This window comes from Kogia breviceps, chromosome X (assembly GCF_026419965.1).
Source record: "Kogia breviceps isolate mKogBre1 chromosome X, mKogBre1 haplotype 1, whole genome shotgun sequence".
NCBI lineage: Eukaryota > Metazoa > Chordata > Mammalia > Artiodactyla > Physeteridae > Kogia > Kogia breviceps.
The window spans coordinates 72,951,854-72,976,079 of NC_081330.1; the positions used below are offsets into that span (position 1 = coordinate 72,951,854).

Sequence of the window (24,226 nt, forward strand, 5' to 3'; positions counted from 1 at the left end):
CATATATACACTACCAAACGTAAAATACATAGCTAGTGGTAAGCAGCCGCATAGCACAGGGAGATCAGCTCCGTGCTTTGCGACTCCTAGAGGGGTGGCATAGGGAGGGTGGGAAGGAGGAAGACGCAAGAGGGAAGAGATATGGGGACATATGTATATATATAACTGACTCCCTTTGTTATAAAGCAGAAACTAACACACCATTGTAACGCAATTATACTCCAATAAAGATGTTAAAAAAAATAAAAGATCCCACAAGCTGCGCGGTACAGCCCAAAAAAAGTAGTTTGTGTAAAAAGGGACTAGAGATTTGAGGTGTCAGCAAGCTTCATGAGTCAACCGTGTGAAATGGCTGTCAAAAAACAAGTCAGTCAGGCAGAAATTTGGAGTTCAGTAATCACAGGGAGAGAATGTTTCACTAAACCCTGGGTCAGTCAGACTCCATTTGAAATGATATATCGTATTTTAGGGCCCCATAATTTTTTTTAGGCATATAAAAAGTGTAGACAAGAAAAAAACCCCACTCATGTCCCCAACCCTCCCTTGATGAGTAAAACACAGATAGAACTGAAGCCTCCTGTCTACGCTTTCCTGATTCCTTTCACCTCCCTCCCTCCCAGGGGCAGTCTCTTGAATTAGGAGCTTATTATCCCATGCATGTCTTTTTACCACATATGAGTTTTAAAAATATGTAAGGAATTATCTTACACACTTTTAAACTTTATATAAATGGTATCTTATCATCCGTTGATGCGTGTAGCTCCTGTTCCATTCATTTTCACACACTGAGTATGCCACAATTTACCCATACTCTTCATAGTGCCATATTTCACACTTACAACAAGGCTGCAGTAGTAATAGCTGACATCACTGTGTGCCAGGCACTGTTACAAGTGCTTTCCATGTATTAAGACCATTTTATCAATAAGTATGTTTCCTTGTGCACACATTCAGGAGTCCACTGTGTGTATGTGCATCATAAAGAGGGAATTAAACAAAAAGGGAGTGGGTGACCAGCATTATAGGAAGTGATGTAGTAAGAGAAATGGTGGAAGAAAGTAGGATAGTTTGGCTTGGAACAAATATAGGTGACAGAGCTCACAGAATGATGGATTAGAGTCAGAGGAGACCTCAGTGACCATCTAAAGCCTGATTTGATGTATGAAGCCCCACTAAAACATCCCTGGTCTTATTATCCAATGCTCTATTTATCTTGAGATGATAACAGTTTCTATATAACTTCTGACCTCAGGACCAAATTCTGCCATCTGGAATGACATGAAATCAATTTAACCCCACTTTCACAGCATATATGTTCAAACCCTGGGCATCGTTTTCACTCTCCAGTCCCACTCTGTCCAAATCCTCTCAAAGCTAAATATACCTAGCTCCCTCAATGATTCACCACATAACATGGTTTCCAAGAATTCTCACCACCTTGGCTATATACCAATTTGCCCAAGTTCATCTTTAATTGTGACATCCAGAAATGAGCATAACTTTCTAAATGTGGTGTGACCATTGTGAAGCAGATTGAGACAAACACCTCCCTTGTTATGAACTCCATAGTTCTGCTAATGAGTCCTAAATCACAGTGGCTTTTTTTCCCTTGTCATATCTTTGTGGATTCATACTGTGTTTACAGTTAAATTCAAGCCCTCGAGTCTGTTTCATATGGACAACTATCACCATTGTTGTGTAGTTGTGAGGGTAAAAGAAACCATTAAAACATCTTCCCCCTCGCCCCCATTATGAGAATAATATATAGTACTTTATAAAATCTGAAAATCAAAACCATGATTTTTAATATTTAACAGTTGTATATAGTCTTTCATCGTGTGGAAATGTCAATTTACTTAACCAGTCACCTAACGTTAGATATTAAGATTGTTTTGAAAGAAATTGTTTGCCATTATAAATCATGTTACAGCAAATATCCTGGTACATAAATACAATCCAAATCTTACCATGATTGACAAGGCCTATGATTACCCCTCTGACCCGACCTTGTACTGTACTCTCCCACATCTCAGTATCCTCCAGCCTCACTGGCCTCTTCAGCTACTCCTTGATAAGCCAAGCTCATTCCTGCCCCGAGGCCTTTGTATTTACTGTTTCCTTTTCCTGAAATGTTCTGATTTTTTTCCTGACTTGCTCCTTCACTTTGTTCAGATCTCAGCTTAAATATCTCCTCTTCAGAGAGGCCTCTCCCAAACACTCGTCCGAAGTACTCTTTTCCTACCCCATCATTCTCTATGATTTGACTATATTTTCTTTTTATCTCTTATCATCTAAAATTATTTTATTTGTTTTTCTAGTCACTATGAGTCTCTCTCCACAAGAATGTCTTCAGTTTCATGAGGCCAAGGATTTCACCTGTCCTGTTTATTGCATCCTTAGCACCTAGGAGCAGTGCCTGATACATAGTTTGATGCTCAAAAAAGATTTATAAATCTTTTTACATATCAATGACTATTTCATTAGTATAAATACCTATGTGTATAATTATTGAGCCAAAGGACAGGAACATTTTTAAGGCTTTTGATGCATATTTTCAAGCTGCTTTCCAGAAAGGTATGCCAAACTACACTCCTAACAACAACAGACAGGAATGCCCACCTTAGTCACCTTTGCCAACACTGGACATAACAAAAAAAACCCCTAACTTTGCTTCTTTGAATAAGACAGAGCAAAAGACAGAGTTCTATGACATGTCCTAGAGACACCTCGCCAGGATGACATTGATCCATTGATTGCTACAGGCTGGGTATGGTCCTCTGACCGTTTACACATTTATCTATATTATATGCCTCAAAAACACTCTATTACCCTGTCCATGTGTCTCTATTTTATCCAAAGTACAAGAGTGGCATCTGAAGGGCTATCATAAGGAAGAACAATTAGACTTCTACATAGCCAAGACTCACTGGGATGATTTATAGGACAGCTCAACAAGGAACAACTTTCCAACACCTACTTGGAATACAATGGGCTGCCCTGTCTCATGACTGTGAGCCTCCCCCTACTAGATTGCTTGTTTTCAAGCAAGCAGAGGCTAGATAAACACCTGGGAGTGGTATTATAGAACAGTCATGACGTACATGACAGATGTATTCACACGAATGCCATGTGCACTAGCTTTAGCTTCATCTTATTTTCTCTCACACCAAGATGCAGATCAGAATATAAGAGAGGCAGCAAGATCTTGCCACAGACAAAATCTCAAATATGATATATGTGGGGTGTGTGTGTGTATACGTGTGTATCACAACTGCTAGCAACCCACCAGCATGTCCCAACACCATAGCTGAGAACCACTATAATAGAGAGATTCTTTATATAAAAGAAGTGGGAAGTCGAGATGAAAGACCTCTAGGGTTTCTTTAAGCCAGTGGTTCTCAACCCTGGCTGCACATAAGAAATCTCTGGGGAGCTTTTCAAAAAGGCCAGGTCCCACCTCAGACCAATTAAATCAGAATATCTGGGGGTGGGGTCCCAGGATCCCTGTGTTTAAAAGCTCCCTGGGGGATTCTAATGTGCAGCCAGGGTTGAGAATTATTTCTTTAGGGTCTATAATTCTTCTAGCAGTGATTTCAGTGTTACATTACATCTTAGAATAAAATCTTGTAAAAATTGCAACATAAAGGACACCAGGCTAGGAATTAGGAGCCTTGGGCTCTAGCCTTATATTTAATACTTGGCATGACCTTGGACAAGTCACTCCATCCACTCCATTCTTTCATTACTAGAGACCAGAATACCTCCTCCCTCTTTTCTGCCAAAGGGGGCAAATGGGAATATTTGTAAAAATGCTTACAGTGCTTTAATAACAATACCTGCATGATATTTTATCCTTCACAAGGTGCTCTTGCATATATTCCTTCTTTTAACTTCTCAGACACCATATAACCCCATATAAAGGTAGTATTATTAAAACCCATTTATTAAAAACAACAACAACAAAACCCATTTATACAACTTTGACTGTTACTTTGACTCAGGATATTAGTGCTGGAAGGGACCTTATATATCACTATTCTAGCCTCATCCCTTTATTACATAAATAAGGAATCTGAGGCTCAGAGAGATTAAGTGACTTGCTTAAGGCCATCCAACTAAACAGTGGCAAAGTCAAGACTAGAATTCACGTCTACCTGGCTTCTAAGCTATCACTTCTTTACTACAGCACATGGCCTATCCTTTGGCATCTCCTTAGTACAGATAGGAAATATGGCTGAATGAGGAAACCTAGTTTTTTCAGCATTAGCTTTGGACAAGTCATCATTTTGGTACCTGCTGCAGTCTCCTTTGCAGATACCTAGTGATTCATACCAGCCTGCTTCAGCTGGGTTGAAACAATAATAATCAGGATGGCCTTCATGCAAAGCATCAAGGTCTACAGCTGATGTGTCTACAAGCAGTCTGATCAAAGAGCAAGCAGTCCATGTACTTCAAGGCCTCGAAAAGGGAGAAACTAGATTGTATGTCAACTTGCTCTCCTTAAAGCCCAATTATATTCTCAAGTTATAAAATCAGGGAAAAAGCCTAGAGAAGAATCATCTCTCAGTGTTTTAGAGATAGGATTTATCATTGATAGCAAATATCACTTACTTGCATTTTTAGCTATACTTCTATATTTCCTTCTTCTTCTTCTTCTTTTTTTTTTTTTTTTGTGGTACGCGGGCCTCTCACTGCTGTGGCCTCTCCCGTTGCGGAGCACAGGCTCTGAACGCACAGGCTCAGTGGCCATGGCTCACAGGCCTAGCCGCTCTGCGGCATGTGGGATCTTCCCGGACCAGGGCACGAACCCCTGTCCCCTGCATTGGCAGGCAGACTCTCAACCACTGCGCCACCAGGGAAGCCCTATATTTCCTTTTTAAGTTTACAGCAACAGTGCTATTATATCTATGCTTGTGTGTGTGTGTATGTGTGTGTGTGTGTGTTTGTGTGTGTGTGTGTGTGTATGTGTGTATGATAAGCTTTCCTCAAGGACAAGTATACCCACATTTGCTTGCCATTTGGAAACTCCTTCCCCAGAGTTTTAGGTCCTCTACCATTTGCTTCTGTGTGTACTTCTCACCTGTGCTTCCTATTACTTGGCTGACCTTTTCATCAACAATCAGCTCATGCTTACCACTTCAACCACAGTAGAGAGCATAAGTGTTTGCTGAGTAAGTGAATCAAAGTCAGACATGTTCTGCCTCATTTTCTCTCAGTGTCCCAGCTCTGTGTCCCGCTACTACCTCTACTATCAAGTCTTTACAATATGCTATTCATTGTGCCAGAAAATGGCTTCCCAGGTGCTCCCAAGACTGTATTTCCCTTTCTGTCTTATAATGCAGCAAGAGTTGTCTCTTTCATGGCATATTCATAAACTATATCTATTTGGTTTGGCTTTACAGTCACTCTTAAAAGCCCCTCAGTCCATCTCCCTGAGATGAGTATGCTGAGGTCCTGTGATGTGTTCCTATTTCTTTGGCTTGTTTTCCCATTAGATTATAAGCTCTCTGAGGCTAAGGATGAGCTCTTAGTCCCACTAAGAGTACATGGTATGTTGCATTCCTGATGACTTTCCAAATGACTTAAGGCCACCACGGCTGTCTATTCCTCATGACTTGCTTCTCTCTGGTGTTGTGGCTTTACAAGGCTCAGTTCCCCATGTGGTGCACTATCAGCTAATGAAATCGAATAACCTTCCAGGAATCCAGCTAGGGTAATTTGTGAGCTGTTCTCTTTAAGTGGAATGTGGCTGCAGGCCACAGTTGGGGTAGTGATGAACTGTAATGCCTGGGAAGTTAATGTTTCAACATAGAACACCTAGGTTTGATAAATACGTAGGATTATCATTGTGTAAGTAAATAGAGCATGCCTCAAAGTCAGATTGTTTCTAACTAGCCTTAACTTTGGTGTGTTCAATCTTAAAGTTCCCACTCAGCTTCTGGTCTACAATTTTTACTGATATGACCATGATGTGGTAGAAACAAACTGAACTTGGAGTCAGAACCTTTGATTTCAAGTCCTGACTGTCACTTTGTTTTATGTCCCTGGGCAAGGTCATTTCCCTCTCAAGGGTCTCAGATCAAGCTGTAAAATACAAATAATAAACACCTCACTGGATTTTTTTTGGTGACAATGAAAAGAGGTAACATATATGAGAATGGTTTATAAACTGTAAAGTGCTTTAAAAATGTGAAAGATTATTATGGTCACACTGGAACCAGTTTCAATGAGATGGTATAGACCACTACTACTTGTTCAGACTGGTCAGAACTTGAAAACATGAAAAGAGCCTCCCTGTGCACCCAGGCAGCCCTCTCAACTAGCCCCCGGTTCCATACAGAGCTGGCCCAACAAGCACCCCTCAGCAGAGCCAGTGCCTCTGAACACGATCGAGGGATTGAGGTGTAGGGTCTGGGGCCGGCACACCCTTACTGGCAGTGAAGACTAATGACTAGAACCCCTGAAAGAGATGAGCTGCCTCCTACCCCTTGGATGTTCTTCTTGGACACCTTAACTAATTTTGTTGGCTTCCATTCCTCATCGTCCCCATCACCACCATCACCGTCACTGTCCTCAGGCTCATTCACAGAATATTCTGAACAATATTTTATATCTTCGATGTTCATGCTTTGCTCCAGGAACTTTTCTTTAAACCGGGAAGGTTTGGGCTAAGAAAAAAAGTTTGGAATGGTTATTTAATTAAAAACAATAACAACAACATGTGGATTATATCATCCCAGTAGCTGCTGCCAGCTATATTCTCAGAGCAGAGATTTCAGATGCCCTCAGATATACCCCACTTGGCTTTACCAATCAGAAGAAATTCTGCTTTAGCCTTTGGCCTCATAGAGTCTTTGAAGGGAGAGAAACTGAAGGGATAGAGGCTGAGCAATCTGAGGGAGGAGGGAGGGACTCATGATATGATAAGTATCTTTGGATGGACAGCTGAACGCTGCTGTTTTTTTTTTTTTTTTTTTTTTTTTTTTTTTTTTTTTTGTTACGCGGGCCTCTCACTGTTGTGGCCTCTCCCGTTGCAGAGCACAGGCTCCGGACACGCAGGCCCAGCGGCCATGGCTCACGGGCCTAGCCACTCCGCGGCATGTGGGATCCTCCTGGACCAGGGCACGAACCCGCGTCCCCTGCATCGGCAGGCGGATTCTCAACCACTGCGCCACCAGGGAAGCCCCGCTGCTCTTTTCTATGCGCCTCCTCCTCAGTTGTGTTGCATAATGCCTGTACATGGTCCAACGTCAGCCGTCTAGGGAGGGAGAATGCCTATTTTCCTCAAGATTGTCCTGTAGTTTTATTTGGGACTCCATAGAAAATTGAAATGCTGGAATGTGGGAATTTTAACTCTCAACTACTTCTGAAAGGTGATTTTAGTACACTCACCCCAAACCTTGGCTATGCGAAGGTATCACATGCCCTGAGAAGTTTACCTTAGGTGGGATATATTCGAAAGAAGAGTCTGGAGATAGAAGGGTATTCTTAGGAAGATGAGATTTCTGTCTGCTGGCTACTTGGAGGAGGTTCAATTTCTATTTGAAAAGAAGAGACAAAGTGTACATTGCAGGGCAGCTTCTGAGAGTGTTCATGGCTAAAACATAAAGATTCCTAAGTTAGCTTAAACTTAAGCCATGGTAAAGCGAGGCAGGGTAAGAGCAAAGTAGGTTGAAGGACTCCCACTTTACAAGATCAGTATTAGATTCAGAAAAGAGCAAATTAAAAAATGTGTTTATACCATCTGAAATGCACATGACCATACCACATGGAAACTAGATGTAGATCTCATAAAATTGAGCCAAGTCATTATACTCAGGGTTGCTCGCACGAGCTGGCCTCAGTTGCAAGAGGGTCTCCCAAGGCTTATTAAGTGGGTGGGAAGCTGTACTACCTGCTTCATGATTTTGTTCTCTCGGAGAAGTTGCTGATTTTGCTCACACACTTCCTGCATCTTCTCAAGTTCTTCATCCTATTTCCAGATAATGCAGTGATAGGTGGGGTTATTTGGGGCACTACATGTGGGTTACCAAACAACTCACAGGGATGAAAACATACTACTGCCAACTTGCTGGCAGCAGGTGGGTTTTGCACAGCAGGCACTGGCGCCCAGAGAAATTCCTGATCCCCACCAATTCCTAGGTGTCCTGAGTGCCACCTCTATTCCAATGCTCCCAAGCAGCCACGACCACACTTGCAGGAACCATGGGCTCTGCTCTACATGCCTTCCTCGTTCTTTTCTATTTTCTAGCCTCATATCCCTTATTCACATCAGGATGCTGATAAAAAAACCCACCCAGAGAGTCAGCTGTTTCTTTGAAGTCTACAGATGCTTTTGTCCACACTTCTCAACACAGATTAGGCAGTTTATTTGCTACACTAATAAGCCTGATTAAACGTCCTTGGCACTTATGATAATTGGATTCATGCCTATGACCTTAACACGTTTGGTTATGTCTTTGATGGGCAGTGCCAAGGAAGCCGTAGAGACTGGTGGTTCAGGAAAAAGACTCTAAGTTGGATAAAATAGTGCTCCAACATGCTACTAAAGGGTGTGGTGTTCCCAGCCTCTGGAAGAAATGCCTACCCCAGGCATTTTACAAATAGGTCAGGTCTCAACTCAGAACAGGCACAGGAAGAGACAGCTAAATGCCCCTAGGATTCTACTGGATGATTTAAGTTTATCAACTCTTCAGAGCTCAGGGTTGAGGCAAAGAACCAGGAGGCCTTGAAGTTTGGTATGGAGTATGTACTGTCATTTCTGTACCAAAACGGAGGTTATCTTATGTGTGGCTATATCCTAAACACCCCTAAATTGATCGAACAGGGCAACAAGGCAATAGAGGCTACCATTATAAAAGGCTACCATTATAAAGCTTTTTTTCAGTAGGTAATTACTCTTTCCTGAAGGTAGAGTCATATAAATCAGACAGGATTCTCAGTCAGGCCTGGGGAACCCATCTCTGGAGACCTTTGCCTCATCTCCATACCTGACACTTCAGGATGCTCAGCAGCTGTTGTTCCTTTTCACTGACGGACTCCTCTAGCTGCTTCTCCGCCATTTGGCTTTGCTGCAGCTGGCTGAGGAGGTATAACACCTACAGAAAGATACAACCCAAAGGTACCAAAGGAATGACAGGAAAAGGAATTCTGGTTTAGTCCAAGCAGTGATCCATTTACTCCTTTGTGATTTCAAAGTAAATTGTTCTCTTTGGCTCTCATGGCTTGAAGTATCATCATGTTCATCTTGGTATTAAAGTTGGAGGCTAAGAGCCATTGTCACTGGTATATGTAAACTTATTAGATAAGTCATTTTTCTCTATTTCTGGTTTCTTATTTGCAAAAATTGGAAAAGACTATGTGGTCTTTTGAAGGAAACTTCATACCCCCATAATTATTATTATTATTTTTAACTAACAACAAAGAGCAAAAATGGTTTGTTTTTCAGTATAGCTTCTTGGATCTCGCCAGCTTACCTTCTCTTGGTGCTGTTGCTCCACTCTCACCAGCTCTGCCTGTAACTCTGTCTCTATTTCAGCAAAATGATTTCGTTCCTCAAACAGCATCTTCTGCATGTCAGCACAGCTGGCCTTGTTCTGTTTCAGGCTGCTTTCAAGCTTGCTGACCTGTATTTTGGAGGAGACCAGCTGGAAGGGATAAAAGAAGATCAGTTTATTTGGAGAATGGCCACCTTTCCCCATTCATTAGGCAGGAAAATGTCAGCTTTCTTGAAATGGACTGAGAAAAGTTCTTCCATGTCCAAGTCCATTCTTATGTTTTCATGTCATATGGATTCTACCATTGAATAGAGTTACCACCACCCAAACCAAGAGCCTAGATATCTGTTGAGATAGGTATCTTAGAGCTGGAAGCCACTGCTGAGGTCATTTAATCTCTTGTTCTACCTCAAGGCAAGAATAAATCTAACACAAACGTTATGTGACAATTCCAAATTCTGATACTCAAGTTCTTCCTTAATTTTAAAGAGAAATCCATAGCACACACCCTTATGGATAATTATGTCCCATTTCAGAATGTCTGTGTTCACATGTTGGAACTCGTAGACACATTAGCCGAGAGTACAGCTCTGGCTCTTCAGGCTAGATTGATATCCTATGCTGGCCTAGTTTTATATTCTCTACTAGCCCAGATGGTGAACATCATAAACACCAGTGTTCACAAGACTAATCAGGATTTCCTTAGTAGGATAAATCTGCTAACCCAACACAAAAATGCATAAAGGATAGCACTGCTCAAACTTGCAGAGTCGGAGTTTGTATGCTTGCTTCAGTCACCAGAGATGATCAATTTTAATTCCTCTTGTGACAGTGGAAGATGATACGTTTATTTTAAAGTCAGTGAAGATGGATTTTCCTTAAGATGAATCTTTATATGTCAAAGGTTTTCTCTTTCCTAGATTGTATCTTAAACTTTTTGAATATAATACATGTCAGAGGTGTTTTAAAAAGTAGTATAGTATAATATTTTACGTTTGACCTGTGGCCTACTATGGCATCCTGATCTTTTCATAATAACAACAGTGAACATTTATTGAGCACCTACTATATGCCAGGAATAGGTATCAACTTGCAACTCATACACACACACACACACACACGCACACACACACACACACATATATAAAATATGGAATGCTTCATGAATTTGCGTGTCATCCTTGTGCAGGGGCCATGCTAATCTTCTCTGTATCATTCCAATTTTAGTATATGTGCTGCCGAAGCGAACACTCATATATATTTTTAAGTGACTGGCCTGTACTTGTCCACACCAACCTTTACCCATAAAACTATTTCTCTAATGTTTGTGTCATTGTGGTTTCTACCACAAACAGTGGCAATAACACTATGATAGTATTCTAGGCTAACATCTTATTTCAACCCACCAAATCAGACCCCGAATTGCTGAGAGGAAGAGAGATGTTTACCTCTCCAATTAAGTATTTCAGGGCACACTTGGCTTCCAGAATGGTAGCAATATTCTCCCAGCGGTGTTTTGGCCTGTCTTCACTTTCTGCATCCAGCAGCTTCTGCTGTAGGTCAGCAATCTGAGCACTCCTTCAGGGAAAGAAACAGTGAGCCTTATTTCTAGTAGCCTCAACACCAAGGAGAGGGGAAGAGCTCTGAGGAGAAACTTCAAATAGTTTCATGGACAGAGGTATCAGTTAAATACCATTTAAATAATGATTGAGTCATCTGGTTAGGGTTTTATACAGTATCTCAAATCTTGTTACAAAGGGATGCTAAGACGAACCAAATGGTTTTATTTTATTAAATACTGGTTGAAATAAGTGGGTCATATAGTGGGACTTGGAAAGATTTGTTTCAGTGAGGCTTTTGTTGTAGCACATTGACCATAATGTGAATTTTTCTTGAGGCCACATAAACTGGAACAGTGATGTGGTGGCTTACCTATGCAAGGACAAGATTCAGGTTAGAGACCTTAAGGAAAAAAATCTCAGAAGAACAAACAGGTAGATGCTCTTTGCTGGAATCTAACACCAAACTGATACCTATGGCTGGTGTCGTGAGAGGTTATCTCTGAGTACCTGCCACAGGACTGAGAAGTTTCTATGAAAACTAGATACCACGACCCTGGTTATAGCTTCCAGATACTTTATGGTCAAGTACGGCCTGAGACCAATAGGTACACAATATTTCAGTTTCATCAATAGCTTCCTTCTCAAATTTTCTAGGTGTCCAGTGAGAGGGAGCATACCGGCATGTGTGTAACATGCAGTGCTATGTAAGGTACTATAAAGAAGATGGGTACTAAAATAATCTAAGATAGCAGTTCTAAACTTTTTGGGTCTTAGGACCCCTTTACACTCTTAAAAATTATTGAGGACCTCTAAGAAATTCTGCTTATGTATGTTATACATATAGATATTTACAGTATTAGAAAGTAAAACTGAGAAAAACATTTATTCACTTAAAATCACAACAATCCATTATACATTAACAATTACACCTGCAATGACACTATTTCCAAATAAAGTAACATTCTAAGGTCCGGAAAGGACATGAATGCAGGGTGGGGGAGTGTGTGTGTCACACACACACAACAACAACATTTTCCAACACGAAAAATAATGTAGTGAGAATAGTGGGATTGTTTTACATTTTTACAAATCTCTGTAATGTCTGGTTTAGTAGAAGATAGCTGGATTCTCATATCTCCCTCTGCGTTTTATCTTTTGTGACATGTTCTGGTTGATGTAAATGAAGGTAATCTGGCCGCACATGGATATGTAGCTGGACAAGGGAGGATCATTTTATTTTTTTTTATTTTATTGTGGCCGTGCTGTGCGACTTACGGGATCTTAGTTCCCTGACCAGGGACTGAACCCAGGACACTGCAGTGAAAGCGTCGCGTCCTAACCACTGGACTGCCAGGGAATTCCTGGGAGGAGCTTTATTTTTTTAAATTGTATTTATTTTTGGCTGCGTTGGGTCTTCGTTGCTGTGCATGGGCTTTCTCTAGTTGCGGCGAGCGGGGGCTACTCTTCGTTGCGGTGTGTGGGATTCTCATTGCAGTGGCTTCTCTTTGTTGTGGAACAGGGGCTCTAGGTGCATGGACTTCAATAGCTGTGGCACTCGGGCTCAGTAGTTGTGGCTCGCAGGCTCTACAGTGCAGGCTCAGTAGTTGTGGTGCACAGGCTTAGTTGCTCCACGGCATGAGGGATCTTCCCGGACCAAGGCTTGAACCTGTGTCCCCTGCATTGGCAGGCGGATTCTTAACCACTGTGCCACCAGGGAAGTCCCCAGGAGGAGCATTTTAATAGTCTTTTGAGATAATTGTGGATATTCTTCTTTGAGACTACACCAAAACCCAACAATTTCCTTAAAAGTTAGTTGAAATGTGGTTACTTGCAATCTGAATGGATCTTTTACTCAAACATGATTCTGTAACATGTCATTTGGACAGTCATACAGAGCCTTCAAATCAATACATTTCATTACACAATGTAAAAAAGACCACAATTGTTAATATCACTACCAGTCTCATTAGAAAAGCTATGAAAAACTGTCAAGTTTACAGTGGCAGATACACGTTTTCCAAAATTCTAAGTTTTGCTTGAAAGCTCAAATTTTATTTTTGGTGACAAACACTGTCATTTGTTTTCCTTGACTTGACAGGCTCACTCGGTTCATTTTTGAGAAAATGTCTGCCAGGTACCCAAGTCTGAATAACCATAGTTTGTCTGTCAGTCGTTCTTTCAAGTAAAAATGATGTCCCATGAAAAAAGAGGTCTGTTAAACTCACACCTCAAACAATTGCACAAGTGCTGTTCCTTGAGAGAAACATCATCCTTTGGCATCAGCACAAGTGGTTTATGTGTTCTTCTCATTCTGTCACACAGAATATTAAAAAGATCTGAACTCAAGGGTTGAGATTTAATAAAATTAATAATTGTTATTGCTTTATCAAAGCTAAAAGTAAAACTGACTTTTAAGTAAAACTGAGAGTGTGTGGTGGTGAAGTATTCAATGACTGTTAGTACAGGTTTGTGCCACTGCTTTGATTCAAGCTAAGGTGTTAGCAGTTTTGTCCACTGTTGCTTTTGCACTATCATGGCAAATGTCAGTGTAGTAAAAACAGCAAACAATGTCTTAATATTCTTATAAAAACAGGGAGTCACCTAGACTCCCTGAAAGGGTCTCAGAGAACCCCCAGGAGTTTGTAGACCTCACTTTGAGAACCCTGGTCTAATATATAGTCCTTTCCTTTAACAAGCTTACAATCTGTCTAGATTGACAAGACTAATCAATGTAAAATAATTAATAAATATAAAGATAACATATATCATGTGTACTACGTGACCGAGTACTGTAAGTTCTGAAGGAGTTTAGAAAGGAGGAAAATTAGTGAGGGATGAAGAGTCAGGGAGGGCTTCTTGGAAGAGGTGGGCCAGAACACTTCAGAGTTGTTTTATCTATCAAATGCCCTTTCTTGTCCTTAGGGAAATTCCCTTGATTAAACTCACCTCTGTCTAATTGCCCTCTACCTGTCACCTGCCCTACATTTAAATAATCATTTACTTATGCACAGTGGTGTGCAGGTAAATGTTTAACAAACAGCACCTAAAAAAACAGACCTGATTTGTAGCTTTTGCTAGTTTCTGTAGTGTAAATACTCTCACCAAAGGAATTGTAAGCTCTCAACAGTTTACAACCATCTTGAAATTTTAACAAACAATTCCAACACACCACTGTCAGTCATTATACTGTTTCTACTCGAGAGCAAGGACAATGCCATCTATTCTTTCTATATATCCCAACTGCATCCAGTGCAGCACAAAGCAGAAACTCAACTGTTGAGCAACTTAAAGACATATCCAAAGACAAACAGCTAGTATGTGTTGCTAAAAACAAATTAAATGGTCTCCAAGGTCTTCTGGGCAATAAAATTCTATTACCCTAAGACACTATAAAATATCTGTCAAAGTTCTGTTCCTTCTAGATTTCACAGATACTTAAAAAAAAAGTAACAGTGATTAAAGAGAAGAGTATTCATTGAGCACTTCTAATATGTCAAGTACTATGCTATGTACTTTACTTTCTAATCTCATTTAATGGTCATGATACTTTACTTATGCATTATATTATATCTACTTTGCTGATGATCTCTAATTCTCCTTCTCCCAGGTTGTTGATCTTCTGGTATCATTTCTTGGGTTCCTCTAAAGTTTTGTTTTTAGTCAGTTCTTGTGGTATATGATAAAGACCATAGGCTTTGGAATTAGATAAACTGAGTTTCGAATCCCAGTTCTGTATAAACTTTAGCAATTTTTTAAAGATCTTTGAACTTTAGCTTAGATCTCTAAAGTGAGAAGAATGATACTTACCTCACAAGGCATACCTCAGAGGGAGAGACCGAATGAGAAAATGTATCTAACATGTCTAGTGAAGTGTATAGCTCAAAAAACCATTACTTTCTCTTGCTTCTCCTACATCACAAAGCTTCTGAAAAACAAGCTTTTGAATAACTGATTGATAGGTTCTATCTTGAATCAAGGCATAAATTTTTATAATGCCTTAGACATAGTTCCAGTACCTGAGTTCCATTTCAGTCTCTAGGCTTTCAATCTGCTTTGTAATGGAATCCTCTGACTCAGAAACTTGACCACGCAGTTCAGCAAGTGAGAATGTACGCCTCTGTAAAGAATAGTGGGGATGAGGGTGAAGTACTACTTGGAAAGAAATTCTCCAAAGTAGTGAGGGCTTCTGGGGAGTGTGGAGTCTGATCATTGGTAACGTATTTCCATAGGGCACTTACGCGGAGTTTAGGAGGTGGATTCTCCCCAGATTCCACTTTTTGTTTGAGTTGAGCCACATCCTGAGCCAGTATCTTTCTGTCTTCAAGAAGGTCATTCAGATGGCGTTTGGCTTCCTCAGTACTGACCATAACCTCAATTTCATTTCCAAGCCAACTCTAGAAGATAAATCAGTGATGTTGGGTTAGGAATGAGGAATCTCTGGCCCATGGGCTATATTCAGCTCCAGATTTAATCTCACTTGGATCAGAGCCCAAGTAACTAGGAGTGAGATTTCCATTTGTGCCTACACTGACCAAAAATTCCAATAATGCTCTAAGAGCCTTTAACAGCAATATCCCAAAAGGTCACAAGAAAAGTTTTCTGCAGAAAATCTTTCTCCGGATATCCTAGCATTTCTATGTATTCTGTCTTTACGTTCTCCACTTTCTCCTTAACCTTTGTCCTTAACAAATCATAATATAGAACTGAAGTATATTTAGATTATCTGTTCTATTTAATAAATAGATAACTATTATTAATCTTTAAAATAGATGAATGGAAATTTTTTAAAAAGCAAACAAAATTAACTAAATTCAGTTTTTAAAAAAGTAACCATCCCTGAGAAACCTTTCACTTTTGGATGAAGATATACCATGCTAAGAGTAATCAAAGAAAGCTGGAGTGGATATATTAATATCAAATAATATAGAATTTACATTGAAGAATATTATTAAGAAGAACAAAGGCTGGAGGTATGATGCTCCTTGATTTCAAACTATACTACAATGTCACAGTAATCAAAACAGTATGGTACTGGCACAAAAACAGACACATGGATAAATGGAACAGAATAGAGAGCCCAAAAATGAACCCACACTTATATGGGCAATAAATCTATGACAATGGAGGCAAGAATATACCAATGGGTAAAAGACAGCCTCTTCAATAAATGGTGATGGGAAAACTGGACAGCTAGATGCAAAAGAATCAAACTGGACTACTCTCTCACACCATGCACAAAAATAAATTCAAAATGGATCAAAGACCTAAATGTAAGACCCAAAACGATAAATCTTTTTATAAGAAAACGTAGGCAGTAAGCTCTTTGACATCAGTCTTAGTAATATTTTGGGGGCTATGTCTCCTCAGGCAAGGGAAGAAAAGCAGAAATAAACAAATGGGACTACATCAAACTAAAAGCTCTTGCACAGTGAAGGAAACTATCAACAAAATGAAAAGGCCACCTACTGAATGGGAGAAAATATTTGCAAACGATATACCTGATATGGGTTAATATCCAAAATACACAAAGAACTCATACAATTCAACATCAAAAACAAACAAACAAAAACGAACAACCAGGTTTAAAAGTGGATAGAGGATCTGACTAGACATTTTTCCAAAGAAGACATACAGATGGCCAACAGGCACATGAAAAGATGTTCAACATGGCTAATCATCAGGGAAATGCAAATCAAAACCACAATGAGATATCACCTCACACCTGTCAGAATGGCTATTATCAAAAAGACAACAAATAACAAGTGTTGGTTATCCATTTTAAATATAGCAGTGTGTATACCTGAAATTGTCACAACATTGTTAATAAACTGTATTCTAATATAAAATAAAAAGTAAAAAAACAAAAACAAGTGTTGGTGAGGATGTGGAGAAAAGGGAACCCTCATGCACTGTCGGTGGGAAGGTAAATTGGTGCAGTCACTATGGAAAACAGTATGGAGATTCTCAAAAAATTAAAAATAGAACTGCCATATGATCCAGTAATTCCACTCCTGGGTATTTATCCAAAGAAAACGAAAACACTAATTAGAAAATACATATGTACCCCTATGTTCACTGCAGCATTATTTACAATAGCCAAGATATGGAAGCAACCTAAGTGCCATCAATAGATGAATGGATAAAGAAGATGTGAGATATATATATATGTATATACGATGGAATATTACTCAGCCGTAAGAATGAAATCTTTCCATTTGCGACAACATGAATGTACCTAGAGGATATTATGCTTAGTGAAATAAGTCAGACAGAGAAAGACAAAAACTGTGTGATCTCATTTATAAGTGGAATCTAAAAAACAAAACAAATGAACATAACAAAACAGAAACAGTTATAGATATAGGGAACAAACAGGTGATTGCCGGGGGGAGGGGCATAGAGGAAGGAAAGAAATAGGTGAGGGAGATTAAGAGGTACAAACTTCCAGTTGCAAAATAAAGGAGTCAAGGGTATGAAATGTACAGTGTGGGGAATATAGTCAATAACTATGTAATATCTTTGTATGGTGACATATTGCAACTAGACTTATCATGGTGATCATTTTTAAATGTATAGAAATATTGAATCACTGTTGTGTAACAGGAACTAACATAGTGCTATAGGTCAATTATACTTCAAAAATAAACAAACTAACAAACTCATAGAAAAAAAGATCAGATTTGTGGTTACCAGAGAGGCAGTCAAAGGTACAAACTTCCAGTTATAAGATCAAGTAAGTACTAGGGATGTAATGTACAACATGATAAATATAATTAACACTGCTGTATGCTATATATAAAAGTTGTTAAGAGACTAAATCCTAAGAGTTCTCATCACAAGAAATTTTTTTTCTATTTATTTAATTTTGTATCTATATGAATGATGGATGTTCACTAAACTTATTGTGATAATCATTTCAAGATGTATATAAGTCAAATTACTATGTATATAAGTCAAATCACTTAAACTTATGCAGTGCTGTTTATTAATTTATCTCAATAAAACTGGAAGAAAAAAGAGGAATATTATCAAGGATAAAAAAAGATAATTTCATAATGGTAAGGGAGTCAATTATTCAAGAGAACTTAATCCTTAATGTTTATGCCCCTAGTATACAAAGCACCAAAATATCTGAAACAAAATCATACATAAGCCAACAAAGGATATAATATGGAATCATAAAAATACTCAATTGATCCAAAAGAAGCCAGAAAACAAGGAAAAGGGAATGAAGAACAGATGGGACAAATAGAAAACAAATAGCAATATGATAGATTCAAATCAACCCATATCAATAATCACATTAAATGTAAATGTCTAAACACCCCAATTAAAATGCAGATTGTCAGACTGGATTAAAAAAGCTAGACTCAACTGTATGCTGCCTATAAGAAAAACACTTTAAAAACGCACAAAGGCACAGAGGTTAAAGCTAAAAGGATTTTAAAAAATATACCATGCTAACATTAAAAGAAAGCTGGAGGGACTATATTATTATCAGAAAAAGTAGATTTCAGAACAAAGAATATTGCTAGGGATAAAAATGATCACAATAATAAACTTATTATTATAATAATAAAGGGATCAATTAATCTTACATGTTTATGCCTCTAATAACAGAGCTTCAAAATATATGGAGCAAAACCAGAACTATAATAAGAAAAAGACAAATCCATAATTCTAATTGAAGATTTCAATACCCATCTCTAAGTAACTGATAGAACAAGTAGGCAGAAAATCAGCAAGAATACAGTAGAAATGAATGGCACAATCAATCAAATTAACATGATTGACATTTATAGAACACTCTATCCAACAATAGCAGAATATACATTCTTCTCAAGTACACACAGTTTGAACATTTGCTAAGACTGACCTATTCTAGGCCATAATAAGTCTCAGTAAATTCAAAAGGATTCAAGTCATATAAAGGATAGTCTCTAACCATAATGAAATTAAATTAGAAATCATAACAGAAAGATATTTGGAAAAATCCCCTAATATTTGGAAAGTAAATAACATCATTTAAAATAACTGTGGATCAAAGAAGAAATCAACAGGGAAATTAGAATGTATTTTGAATTGAATGAAAACAACTATCAAAATTTGTGGGATGTCATTAAAGGAGTATTGAAAGGGAAATTTATAGCACTAAATGTTTATATTAGAAAAGAAAAGAACTCATATCAATGACCTCAGGTTCTACCTTTAAGAAACTTAAAAAAAAAAGCCAATTAAAGCCAAAGCAGAAATAAAGAAATAATAAAGGTCAGATTGGAAATTAATGAGCTGGGGTTTTGGGGGTATTGTTTTTAATTGTGGTAAAATATACATAACATAAAATTTACTATTTTAACCATTTGTAAGAATGAGCTGGTTCTTTGATAAATCTTAGCCAAACTGATCAAGAAAAAGGAGAAAAGACACAAAATACCAATAACAGGAATGAGATAGAGGACATTACTACAGTTTTTACAGACATTAGAAGGATAATAAAGGAATATTATGAATAACTTCACACCAATAAAATTGACAATTTAGACAAAACACACAAACTACCAAAGCTCACTCAAGAGGAAATATATTACCCGAACAACCCTATATCTATTTAAAAAACTGAATTACAGCTAACCCCTCCTCCCCATCAAAAGCAACAACTAACAAAAACATTCTTCAGGTCCAGATGGCTTAACTTCTGAACTGTACCAAACTTCCTCTTCTTTTTTTTTAAAGGATTTTTATTTTTATTTTAAAAAATATTTATTTATTTATTTATGGCTGCATCAGGTCTTAGTTGTGGCATGCAGGATCTTTTGTTGCAGTGTGTGGGCTCTGTAGTTGTGGTGCATGGGCTCCAGAGCATGTGGGCTCTGTAGTTGTGGCATGCGGGCTCAGTAGTTGTGGTGCATGGGCTTAGCTGCCCCGTGGTGTGTGGGATCTTATTTCCCCGACCAGGGATGGAACACGCAATCCCCTGCATTGGAAGGTGGATTCTTAACCACTGGACCACCAGGGAAGTCCCTGTACCAAACTTTTAAGGAAGAAACAATATTAGTTCTATACAAACTCTTATAGACAATTGAAGAGGGGGCAATAGTTTCTAACGTATTCTAAGAGGCCTTGATACCAAAACCAGACAAAGACACTACAAGAGAACAACAGACCAATATCCCTCATGAGCACAGATGCAAAAATTTTCCACGAAATTTTTATTTTAGCAAAATTTTAATTTTATGTATTGTTGAATTCAACAATACATAAAAAGGATGATATATCACAATCAAGTGGAATTTATTCAAAGAATGCAAGGCTGGTTCCATATTTGAACATCAAAGTCATTCACCAAATCAACAAACTAGAGACAAAAAGTATTTGACAAAATTTATATACACTTATTGGAAATTCCCTGGTGGTCCAGTGGTTAGGACTCGGCACTTTCACTGCTGGGGGCCTGGGTTTGATCCCTGGTCAGGGAAGTAAGATCCCGCAAACCACGCAGCATGGCCAAAAAAAAATTATATCCACTCAGGATAAAAACTCACAGCAAGCTAAGAATAGATAAGAACTTCCTTAAGCTGATAAAGGGCCTCTATGAAAAACCTATAGCTAATGTCATACTTACTGGTAAAGACTGAATACTGTTCCCCTGAGATCAGGAATAGCAGAAGGGTTTCTACTGTCACTACTCCTATTCAACATCATCCTGAATGTCCTAGCCAATGCAACAGGGCAAGTAAAATAAATAAAAGACATATAGATTATAAAGGAAGAAATAAAACTATTTATAGGGCTTCCCTGGTGGCGCAGTGGTTGAGAGTCCGCCTGCCGATGCAGGGGACACGGGTTCGTGTCCCGGTCTGGGAAGATCCCACACGCCACGGAGCAGCTGGGCCCGTGAGCCATGGCTGCTGAGTCTGCACGTCCGGAGCCTGTGCTCCGCAACGGGAGAGGCCACAACAGTGAGAGGCCCGTGTACCGCAAAAAAAAAAAAAAAAACCAAAAAAAATAAAAACAATTTATAGATGGCATGATTGTCTATGTAGAGAGTCCCAAAGAACCTACAAAAGAGCCACTAAACTAATAAAGTCAGAAGATAAAATTTAATATACAAAAATCAGTTGTATTTCTATATACCAGCACTGAACAACTAGATAAATAATTGGGCAGTTTTTCTTTTTTTAAAAAAATTCTTATTGTTTTGATATTATTAGATTTTTTTTGTTTTGCGGTATGTGGGCCTCTCACTGTTGTGGCCTCTCCTGTTGCGGAGCACAGGCTCCGGATGTGCAGGCTCAGCGGCCATGGCTCACGGGCTTAGTTGCTCCGCGGCATGTGGGATCTTCCCGGACTGGGACACGAACCCGTGTCCCCTGCATCGGCAGGAGGACTCTCAACCACTGCACTACCAGGGAAGCCCTATTAGATTTTTAAAAATATTATTTTTGGCTGTGTCAGGTCTTAGTTGTGGCACGTGGGATCTTTGTTGCGGCATGTGGGATCTTTCGTTGCAGCTCTTGGGCTCTTTGTTGAGGCACAAGGGCTTCTCTCTAGTTGTGGCACATGGGCTCTGTAGTTTGCAGCACTTGGGATCTCTAGTTGAGGTGCGCACACTCAGTAGTTGTGGTGTGCAGGCTTAGTTGCCACACGGCATGTGTGATCTTAGTTCCCCTACCAGGGATTGAACCTGCGTCCCCTGCATTGGAAGGTGGATTCTTTACCACTGAGCCACTAGGGAAGTCCCTTGGCAGTTTTATAAAGTTAAACATACACTTACCATATGACCGAGCAATCTCACTCCTAGGTATTTACCCAAGTGAAATGACTACCTTTGTTATACAGAAAACTGTATGTGAATGTCTTTATAGTGGCCTTATTCATGATCACCAAAAACTAGGGAAAAAAAAGACTCCAAGATAACCTTTAACAGGCGAATAGGTGGAACATCCATACGATGGAATAATACAGGCAACAACATGGATGAATATCAAATGCCTTATGCTAAGTGAAAGAAGCCATACTTTACGTTTCCAGTTATATGACACTGATGCAATGCAAAGTGAAAACAATAATGACAGAATACAGATCAGTGTCTGTGAAGGGCCAGCATATGGATGTGGGAGAAATTGACTACAAAGTGTTATAGGGGAATATAGAACTATTCTATATTTTTATTGTGGTGGTGGTTATACACCTGTATATGATGTTAAAACTTGCAGAACTACAGTAAAAAGGGTATATCTTACTGTACATCAGTTATACCTTAATAAAATAAATTGGAAAAAATCAATGTCGTTTGCCATACTGAATAAAAACAAACAAACCAACCATAAGATCATAAGATCACCTCAAGATTATCTCAAAAAATCAGAAACCATAAGATAATCTCATGAAGATTCAGAAAACACTTTTGAAAAAACTCAACATCTATTCATCATAAAAACTTTCAGCAAACTAGGAATAGACAAGAACTTCTTCAACCTGATAAAGAACATATACAAAAAACTTATAGCTAATATCGTACTTAATGGTGAAAGGCTGAATGCTTTCTCTCTAAGATTGGGAACAAAGCAAGGATGCCCTCTTTTCACCTATTCTATTGGACATTTTATTGGAGGTTCTAGCAAGTACAATGAGGCAAGAAAGTTTTTTTTAAAGGCATACAGAGTGGGTAAGGATAAATAAAATTGTCCCTATGTGCAGATGATGTGATCATCTATGTAGAAAATCCAGTGACAGAAAGCAGATTAATGGCTGCCTAGAGATGGGGCATAGAGGAATAGACTGGGGAGGGTAGGGAGGGATTACAAAGGTGTACGAAGAAAGTTTTGGTCCTGATGGACATTGACTTTATCTTGATTGTGGTTATGATTTAATGGGTGCATATCTGTGTCAAAACGTATTAAACTGTACACTTTAAATATGTATAATTTATTGTAGGTCAAGTATACCTAAATAAAACTGTTAAAAAATTAACTGAACAGGGGCAGGGATAGAAAGGGTTCACTACTCATGGTCTTTAACAACTGTTCAGAAATAACACTTTCAGGTAGAACTCCAGATTTTGTAGTATTCACTTCTAAATGAAAAGAAAGCTACTCCCCATTTTTTCTTATCCCCAATGTACATAAGACAAATGGCAGTTCAAGTTGTCCATACCTTCACTCGAGCTGTAGTGCCTTCCATTCCACGGTTCTGAGTCTCCTTCCGCTTTTCTGCAACCTCTCGTTGTTTTTGGAGAGCATCCTTGAGACGCTTGTTGGCAGCTGCTGCCTAAATAAAAATGGCTCATAGTAATGTTGAATTGAAGGGTAGAAAGAAGAACATTCTTCATTAATTATGTACCTGATGATTCATACAGCTAATCATCTGAGAAGTACAAATTAGAACCCAGTGAGATGCTTTTACTCAAACCCTGGAGTGGCTACGATGAAAAATAAAATGACTGACAATCCCAAGATTAGTGAGGATATGGAGCGACTGAAACTCTTATCCATGGCTGGTGGTAGTAAACTTTGGTACAAATACCATGGAAAATCGTTTGTCATTATTAACTAAAATTGAACATACACAATCCCTGTGATTCATCATTTCCCCCCTAGGTATAACTCAACAGAAATGCTCATGTACCTGTGCCAAAAGATACGGAAATGCAAGTTCAGAGCAAACCACCCCTACGTGCAACAGCATTGGTGTTTATTACAATTCTACTACCAAATGAAAGAAACAAGATTCATTTCATTCTCTGTAATTCCCTTCAAAACCAGGAAAACTTATTTGTAGTGTTAGAAGTCAGGACAGTCGTTACCTCTGAGGAAGAGGGAAGGACTCATCATTTGGAGAGAGAATAGGTGGGGGGTTGGGATGAAGTTCTAAGGTTCTAGTAGTGACTTGTTTGTCTTAGGTTGATGGTTGTACAGGTTTTTTCACTTTGGAATAACTCGTGGAGATGTACACAATATTTGTGCCCTTTTTAGGTATATATATTCTACTTCAATAAAAGAATTTGTATTAATATAATAAAAAAGAAAGAACATTCTAATTTTTAGCATATTAGTCAAGAAAAATGAAAAAATTCTATGGGTTTGAATTCTTATAGGAACCACATTTATAAGTCTCCATGTACATAACACTGGTGAACAGCTACTGCTTTAGAGCCTAGGGGAGGCA

General features: G+C 38.8%; 1 protein-coding gene and 1 non-coding gene across 3 annotated transcripts in view; both read right to left on the minus strand.

The window, feature by feature from the left end:
- The window catches only part of KIF4A (kinesin family member 4A), a 138,361-nt gene that overhangs the window by 10,109 nt on the left and 104,026 nt on the right, over positions 1-24,226 (minus strand). For both annotated transcript variants that reach the window (XM_067024308.1, XM_059050372.2), the window contains 9 exons: positions 23,216-23,329; positions 15,298-15,453; positions 15,076-15,176; positions 10,946-11,075; positions 9,477-9,647; positions 8,991-9,098; positions 7,895-7,972; positions 7,440-7,538; positions 6,486-6,668 (listed from right to left, as the gene is read on the minus strand). In XM_067024308.1, the coding sequence (XP_066880409.1) occupies positions 6,486-6,668; positions 7,440-7,538; positions 7,895-7,972; positions 8,991-9,098; positions 9,477-9,647; positions 10,946-11,075; positions 15,076-15,176; positions 15,298-15,453; positions 23,216-23,329 (1,140 nt within the window). The remainder of the gene's footprint in view (positions 1-6,485; positions 6,669-7,439; positions 7,539-7,894; positions 7,973-8,990; positions 9,099-9,476; positions 9,648-10,945; positions 11,076-15,075; positions 15,177-15,297; positions 15,454-23,215; positions 23,330-24,226) is intronic.
- LOC131749100 (U6 spliceosomal RNA) lies at positions 10,642-10,748 on the minus strand. The gene has a single exon (XR_009333208.1). It is a non-coding gene; the product is annotated as a U6 spliceosomal RNA (small nuclear RNA).